Genomic DNA, 8,582 nt, shown 5'->3' on the forward strand with positions numbered 1-8,582 from the left:
GCGAAAGAAATTCCACTCAAGGTAGGCTTGGCAAAATAAGAGCCTAGTGCAAAGTATACAAAGGCCTCAGGAAATGGGGACAGGACTATCACCAGGACTTCTGTCTTTTGTCTCTGTATCTGTGTGTCAGACTTCCACTTGGCAGGGAAGGTGATTGCACTAGCCCTAGGCTCACATCTTCCCTGCTTTGTCTTCCTTTAATTTTATTTCAGAAAGTCCCAGAGAAGGACCCTGACTCACATAGAATGGGAGTCCTATTCCTGGACTCATCAGGCTCCCATTTGATCCACCTGGTTAGAGCTGGAAGGAGAGGCAAGAGATGCCATTCAGGACCCACCAAAAAAACAATTAGATAATGTTGTGGCTGGATGGCTGGGAAGACCTGCATCACTGAAGACCACCAAAGCTCAGAAACTACCAGTGAGGATTTGGGTCATGTCATAAGGGAGACAACTCTGCCTAACGGTAAGGGACAAGGGAAAAGGGAGAGTACTTAGGCCTTTAGACTCTGATGTAGAATTGGGGCGGAGGTCTCTGCCTGTATATTCGTAGCTGGGGGACTATCCAAAGTTTGAGTTACTTCTGCCTTTTCCTTTTTATTTCCTTTCCCTCTTAAAATAAGAGTTATCATAATCATTAAACAGTTTTTTTCTTTTCCATTTCCCTCATTTTGTATATAGGATTTGTTAGTGTGATTTAATTTGCCATTTAGTCTCTAGGCTGCACAATGGTAAGTTGGAAATGGAAGCGTGTGCCTCCTCATGGAGACCAGACTCAAATTCTTCTTCTTTAAAAACAACAAAAAAAGCAAAAGACCAGATACTATAAAACTCCTAGAGGAAAACATAGGCAGAACACTCGGTGACATACATCACAGTAATATTTTTGAACCAGCTCCTGGAGTAATGGAAATAAAAGTAAAAATAAACAAATGGGATCTAATTAAACTTACAAGCTTTTGCACAGCTAGGGATACCATCAACAAAATGAAAAGACAACCTACAGAATGGGAGAAAATATTTGCAAATGATGCGACTGACAAGGGACTAATTTCCAAAATATACAAATAGCTCATACATCTTAATATCAAAGAAACAAGCAATCCAATCCAAAAATGGGCTGAAGACCTAAACAAGCAATTGTCCAGTCAAGACATACAAATGGCCAACAGGCACATGAAAAAACACTCAGCCTCGCTAATTGTCAGAGAAATAAAAATCAAAACTACAATGAGATAACACCTCACACCAGCCAGAATGACCATCATTGAAAAGTCTACAAATGATAGATGCTGGAGAGGGTGTGGAGAAAAGGGAACCCTCCTACACTGTTGGTGGGAGTGTAGATTGGTGCAGCCACTATCGAGGACAGTATGAAGGTTCCTTAAAAAACTGAAAATAGACTTACCATATGATGCAGCAATCCCACTCCTGGGCACATATCTGGAGAAAAATAAAACTCAAAAAGGACACATGCACCCCTATCTTCATAGCAGCACTATTTACAATAGCCACGACATGGAAACAACCCAAATGTCCACCAACAGATGACTGGATAAAGAAGATGTGGTACATATATACAATGGAACACTACTCAGCCATAAAAAAGAATAAAATAATGCCATTTGCAGCAATATGGATGGACCTGAAGATTGTCATTCTAAGTGAAGTGGGCCAGAAAGAAAAATGTCATATGATATCACTTATTTGTGGAATCTAAATTTAAAAATAATAATAATAATAATACACTACTCATTATTTCTAAGATGACTGATTTCTTGAATATGCATAAGGACATTTGACTGTCCTTCATCACTGGATTACTGCATTCTGTTGATTCTTATTTTGTGGTTGGCTTTATTTCTTTGATAATTATGTAAGTTTAAAAAGCTAAAGCTCTAATCTGTTCTTAGAAACAATGATTAGTACATAAATGTAAACTTAAAAAAAGTGCAGTATGTTGTATATATGTATTTACATGCAATATAATGTATATGTGCAGTCAAACTGTAATAATTCTACCTAACAAAAATGATAAAGGGAAAGTAAAATAAAATATTTAAAAAGCAAAAGAAAGGGAGGAAGGAAAGACAAGGGTATTCTTAAATTTAAGATTCAAAGATGAATCCATACTCGTTTTGTTTTGTTTGTTTTTAATCGGAGGTGTGGAGGGGGAGCATGAGGAAGGTATAACCAATTGCTTGGTTTGAGTACCCAGTAAAGCTGGGGATATGGAAAGGACCTCCTGGAAGCTCCTGTGTCCTCAAGGCTAAATTAGTCCTAGACTTCTTTCTAGGGCTGCCTCTACCTAATAATAGCCAGTGCTTTTGGTTTTACCACTAGAGTCAGCAATTACTCTGTTCATTAATTGACTTTAATCAAATAAGCACAAAACAAACATGTAACTTCAAATTGTGAAAAGATGCTATGACGAAAAGGAACAAAATACCCTGGGATAATATAAAAGGGGGAACTAATCTGGCCTAGGCGGTCAGAGGAGGTTTATCTGAGAAGAGTTCAGATACTAGAGGGAAAGAGAATTTTAGGGAGAGGGAAGAGTGCGGCGGAAAGGAGCGCCAGGCCCAGATGCAGCGACGAAGGGCAAAGACTGAAGCTGGAGAGGTAGGGCAGGATGCGCAGAGCCCTGCGGCTGCCGATTGAAGGATTTATCCTGCAATGCGGACGCCATGGAAGGCTTTTAGGCAGGAGGGTGTAGACATGATCAGATTTTCATTCTGAAAATGCCACTGTATCTTCTGTGAGGCAAACCGATCGGAGGGACCCAGTGAAAGCAGTTAGGAAATAAAACAGGACCTGCAAGGCCTGGGTCAGCGCTGCCGAAGGCGGGGAGGCGGTTCCTGCGCGCTGGCCCGCGCGCGGCTCCGCGGAAAACCGAACCGGCCCACGTGGGCCAGGCCGCCCCGCCCCGCCGCTCTGACGCCGCGCGACTCCGCAGCGCCGGCCTGGGCTGGACGCGCGGCCCGGGAGCCCGCACCCGACTCCCCGGCCCGCGGTGACTCCAGGCCGAGCGACCCCCACAGCCCCGAGGGACGAGTTCCCGCCGCGGGGCCTGCGGAATCGGAGCCAGCCGTGCGGGGCGGCGCCTCCAGGTTGTGAGTCGGGGCCCCGAGGGGGAGGGTTTGGACCGCAGCCGCAGGGGGCGGGGGTCGCGGCCTCCGCTCAGCTGCCTCTTTTGGGGAGATTAGGGAAGGACAGTTAGCATCCTCTGTCTCTTGTGGGCAGTCTCGCTCTCCCGCCAGGCTAGGTAGGAAGGGAGGCCGCCTCCCCCTATCCTGACAGAGTTACCCCGCCACCAGTCCCACCCCATCGCCCCCGGCAAATTGCGGATTAGCTTGGAGAGAGGCCTGATCCTGCGGCATATCGTTTCCATTTTACCGTCTCTGAGAACCCCTGATCCTTAGCAGCACCTAAGCCCAGCTTCCTTCACGGCCCCGCCCAAGTTTAGAAAAAAGAAAACATTTGGGCGGGGAGACCTCTAGGCACCTTGCTTGGCAGGATGGAGTCTGTAGGTCACAAAAGGACTGTCCCTAACCATTGCCCCCAGGACTTCTTCCCACTTACTGGATGTAGGGAGGGTCCCTGCCACCGCCACTTACACTATTCTTCACTCTTACTGATCCCCAATTTTTCTAATCCTAGTAATAAATGGTCGGTAGAATATGTTTGTCAACTTAAATCCTAATTTTGGTAGAAGTCAGTTTTGGGAAGGAAAGAATAATGTGGTATATGCCCTCTCTCCAGGGCCTCAGGATGGAGCAAGCTACAGGCAGGAACACAGGGTAGTACTAGACCATGAGGGAAGGGGCAAGGTCAGAAGAGAGTCTTGTCAGTGGGAGAGGGAGTTCCTCACTGAGCAGAGGAGGGAACGGAACCCAGCTCTCCTGGCCCTGGGCAGTCAGCAGTAGCCTCTGCAGGTGTTGGCTCGGTCTCCCTGAACATAGATATCCCACTGCAGTTCCGCACCCCACCCCGCGCCACCGCCCTTTCACTCAGTTGCTCAGCAAGGATGTTCTGACACCTGCTTAGTGCCAGGCTCCATGCTGACTTCTGAATGTGATGGAGGATATACAGAGGAGTTCCACGCCTAGTCAGGGAGCCAGATGTATAAGCTGCTGTTACAGAATAGACTAAAAAACAAAAAACAAAAAACGCAAAACCAAAAAATGTTGAATAGATATTTACCAACCATCAACTATGTGCCAGGGGCAAAAAACAAACATGGGTAAGACAGCATGTACCCAGGGCAGGGGGGATCCAGAGGAAGGCATAGGTAACTGTGTGTGTTTGTGTATTACTGAGGCAGTGGGGAGAACATCAAGATGGCTTCAGAGAGGTGGGGATATTACAGCCGAGTTTTGAAGTACAAAAAAGAGTTTTCTAGGTGAAGAAAGGAGGATCTTGGAGGGAAGGGAAGAGGTTGGGTATCAGAGGCCAGCGGAATTGCGTGAGAATGATGGTGTGTCCTGAGATCTCTGAGCAGTTTAGGGTGGCGGGAGGGGCAGAGTGGCAAGAGGCAAGTCTGGATTGGTGAGCAGGGGCCAGATGAAGCACAGCCTCATCGCCCATAAAGAGGTTTAGCGGGAGTTTGGGGAGGGAGGCATGACAAATCAAATTCACGGTTTTACCTGGAGGCAGAGACGTCAGTGAAAAGGCTATGGCAATCAGTAATCCAGGTATGAAATGGGCTGAACCAAGTGAAAGTGAGGGGAGATGCGCGCGCGCGCACGCGCACACACACACACACACACACACACACACACACACACACACACACACACACACACACAGAGCGAGGTTTTTAAGAGGAAGAATTGATTTAAGAGGATGAATTTGATGGCCAGTAGGTGGGGAAGGAAGCCAGGTGAGGAGTTCCAGGGTGCTGTCAGTTTCCAGCTGCAGTGACTGGAGAGTGGGGGCCCCTTTGCTGCGGATACTGAAGAGGGAGAGCCGTAGGATTTGAGAAGCCTATGGTTGGCTGCAGAATGCAGTAGCAGTTGGATCTGGGCTGGAGACAGATCTCAGAATTACCAATACATGGTGATTCTTGAAGAGAATGAGGTCATCTGAAGCCAAGTGCATAGAAGACAACAACCTGCCTGAGGGCTGAGGGCAGACCCTGTGAGGAGAGGGAGAACCAGCAGGCAGAGAGGGAGGAGGAAAACCACAAAGGGAGCTGTTCCCGGTGGCTAGAAAGGAACAGCCTTGTTCCTGCTGTTGGATTGCCTCGACTTCAGGCATCCCACCCTGTCCTGCTCTGACCAGTCTTCTGCTTCCCCTTTACAGACATGTTCGCCATCCAGCCAGGGGTAGCGGAGGCAGGGCAGTTCCCGGGGGGTCCGCCTCCGGGAGCATGCCAGCCCCAGCTTCAAGCAGACAGCAACTCCAACTTCATGGCTAGTGCCAAGGATGCCAATGAGAACTGGCATGGGATGCCAGGCCAAGCGGAGCCCATACTCAGGAGGAGTTCCTCTGAGTCGTCCTCTGACAACCAGGCCTTCCAGGCCTCTGGACTCCCTGAGGGAGAGGTCCGTAGCCCCCCAGAGGGTGCAGAGATCCCTGGAGCTGGGCCTGAGAAGATGGGTGGTGCCGGCACAGTCTGCTCCCCTATGGAGGACAACAGCTATGCCAGCAGCTCCCTGAGCACTAACAGCCCTAGCAGCAGCCCTGAGCCTGCCTGTGGGACCCCTCTGGGCCCTGGTCCTCCAGATCCCCCTCTGCCCTCGGTGGCCCAGGCTGTGCAGCAGCTGCAGGCTCAAGAGCGCTACAAAGAGCAAGAGAAAGAGAAGCACCACGTGCACTTGGTGATGTACCGTCGCCTGGCCCTGCTCCAGTGGATCCGGGGCCTGCAGCACCAGTTGGTCAACCAGCAGGCCCGTCTGCAGGAGAGTTTCGACACCATTCTAGATAACCGGAAGGAGCTTATCCGCTGTCTCCAACAGAGGGCAGCACCATCCAGGCCCCAGGACCAGGGCTAAGGGTGTCCCTCTACAGGGGCGCAGGGGTGTATGTATATATTTGCAGGCATGTGTGTGGTTGTGCACAAGTAAGTACAGATTATTTGCTGGTATGAGTGCTGGGGAGCATAAGTGAATATGTCAGTGCTACATGTAGGCAGATGTGCACAGGCGTGTGTGAATTAGCACCTGTGCGTCAGCATGTGTGCAATGTGGACACACGGGCCAACTTTTGTGCAGGCCTATGTGTGAGTTTGTACATGTGTGTATATGTGTATGTATGTAAGAGGGAGTAAATTTGTGTATGCACATGTGGACAGATACCCCACAGTATATGTATATGTGCATGAGTGAAGATAGATATGCAAAAGATGTGTGTTTACATAAAAGTTTGAGTGTGCAGACTTGTAGTGGGTGTTTGTGAGTGAGCCGTTGTGTGTGCAGGCCTGTGTGTAGGGGGTGCATGTGTGCAGGTGCAGGCATGGGAAGTGTATATTAGGACCATGTATATTTGCAGGCTGACTCACAAGCAAGTGTATGCAAATACACGTTCAGTTGCACATGTGGGGCATCCATCCACACCCTGTGTACCATCGCCTACACTAGCCTTTTTTCTCCACAGGGTCCCGCTGCTCCCTGGAGAGAGGGCTAGCCTGCTGTCATTTATCTGAAGGTTGTGGCTAATCCATTCTCCTGGGATTTCTCAGGCCACCTCTCCTTACCCCTCCCCCTCACTCCTCCCAGACCTTGCTCTGCTAAAGGCTGCTGTCCCTGGTGGTGGATTTGCTATAGGAAGTTAGGTGGTTGTTCTGACCTGAAGTGGCTTGTGGCTGCAATTTTGCCAAGGTATTTGGTAGAGAATTAGTATCAGGGAAGCAAGCTGGGGTGGTGATTGACGCCATGGCAGGGATGGGAGTGGGATCAGAGAAGAAGATAAGGGACTGTCCCTCTTGAACTCTGCCACATGGGAGACAGGGCTGGGGGAGGTGACGATGGCAGAACCTTGTGAAGACTAGGAGAATGGAAATTCTAACATTCCAGTTCCAAACAAATCACACCTCTCCACTGCAAAGGAGCTGTTGCAAACCATATTGACTTAAGCTTCTGATAAAAAAAGAATCTGTGTTAATATAGTGTTATCTGTCAATTACACCTCAATAAAAAAGAAAAAGGAAAGGAATGTGTGCTTTATAAGCTTACAAGGAATAGATAGTTGTCCCAAGGCTGTTGGGGAAAATCTCACTTCCCTTTCTGTGCCTCTACCTGCTGTGCCTCTCTGGCTTTAGCAACACTGGATATCAAATTAATTTGATCCATTTCCCTGAAATCAGACTGGCTGAGCCAAGAGGAGCCACAGTTCATCTTTCCAGGGTGGGCAGGTGGTAGTGTCGGCCTAGCCACTGGAAGCTCTTAGGATGCTGGGTTGTATCCTCCTCTGTCACTGCATGGCCCTTTAAATGGGGTTGACATGCTCCAGCAGGGGCTCCGAGGACTGGGTGAGTTCTGGGGAGAACCCATGACTAAGGTAGCCGAGCTCTCTGCTTTGCTTCTGGGAGCCAAGACGATGCAACATCCTAAAAGGTGAGCAGTGGCACGGGAGGTCACTGATGCTGCCCTTGGTCCTGTGTCTCCCTGTCTGTAAAATGTGTGGGTGGTGGGTTAAACGTATAGGGAATGAGGCTGAAGAAATGGCACTGGGTACTTTGTGTCTCACTCCTGCATGTTGAGTGTGAACCTTGCCTCTGGACCAACCAGGACAAATAAACTGGGGCAAAGATATGTATTTCTTGGGCTTGTGTTTCTGTTCTACCTATGGTCAGGTGCCTCTTCCACATCGCCTAACTCCCCTTTTGAGCAGGATTCTGGGCTGGGAGCTGTGGGGGTGGATGTGAGGGGAAACACTGGGTGGAGGAATTCAGTCTCTGGCTGGCAGTCTGCTGGGGGGGTGTGGGGAGAGGTGGGTGTTGCGGGGATCTCTCCTCAGGGCCTCAGTCAGAGGGAGGCTTTGGCTTCTGCCCAAGAGTCCATATGGGGTTGTCCTTGTCCTTAGCACAACTTTAGGCCCAAAGAGAGTGGCATAGATTGTAAAGGACACACATGCCCTTCCACCCACCCCCACAAAAACACACTCACATACTCAACCCTGTCCAGAGCCACCCCTTCCCTGAAGAGGGGCCTGACTATAAAAGACTGAATTATAGTCCTTAGATGGTCTGACACAGATGTAGTTATAATACATGTACATAACTTCAGGTATTTGTTGATGCCCATCTAGATTAGATCTTGTATCTTTCATTAGTTTGTAGGATGATTCATTAATTCATTTCTCAAAAATCCAGTGCTTTTATAAAGAAAGTATGTTACAGTTGACCCTTGAACAACATGGGGGTTAGGGGCACAAACCCTCCACGTAGTCGAAAATCTGTATAAATTAAACAGAAACAGACTTGCAGACATAGTAAACAATCTTATGGTTACTGGGGGAATGCAGGTGGGAAGGGATAAATTTGGGAGTTGGAGATTTGCAAATGTTAACCACTATATATAAAAATAGATAAAAAACCAGATTTCTTCTGTTTAGCACAGGGAACTATATTCAATATCTTGT

General features: G+C 48.4%; 1 protein-coding gene across 3 annotated transcripts; it reads left to right on the forward strand.

Moving 5' to 3' along the window:
* The first annotated feature begins 2,595 nt into the window (after positions 1 to 2,595).
* On the forward strand, positions 2,596 to 7,757 carry C14H1orf216 (chromosome 14 C1orf216 homolog). Of its 3 annotated transcripts, none has more exons than XM_064493769.1 (2): positions 2,596 to 2,621; positions 5,304 to 7,757. In XM_064493769.1, exon 2 carries the CDS (start codon positions 5,306 to 5,308, stop codon positions 5,993 to 5,995), a length of 690 nt encoding a protein of 229 aa, XP_064349839.1. In that variant the 5' UTR covers positions 2,596 to 2,621; positions 5,304 to 5,305; the 3' UTR covers positions 5,996 to 7,757. The 3 variants fall into 3 exon arrangements, with proteins under 3 accessions (XP_064349839.1, XP_031320581.1, XP_031320580.1); XM_031464721.2 differs by lacking the exon at positions 2,596 to 2,621 and adding an exon at positions 2,961 to 3,112; XM_031464720.2 differs by lacking the exon at positions 2,596 to 2,621 and adding an exon at positions 2,976 to 3,109.
* The last annotated feature ends 825 nt before the right edge of the window (positions 7,758 to 8,582 follow it).

Source organism: Camelus dromedarius, chromosome 14 (assembly GCF_036321535.1).
Source record: "Camelus dromedarius isolate mCamDro1 chromosome 14, mCamDro1.pat, whole genome shotgun sequence".
In the NCBI taxonomy this organism is placed as follows: Eukaryota; Metazoa; Chordata; class Mammalia; order Artiodactyla; family Camelidae; genus Camelus; species Camelus dromedarius.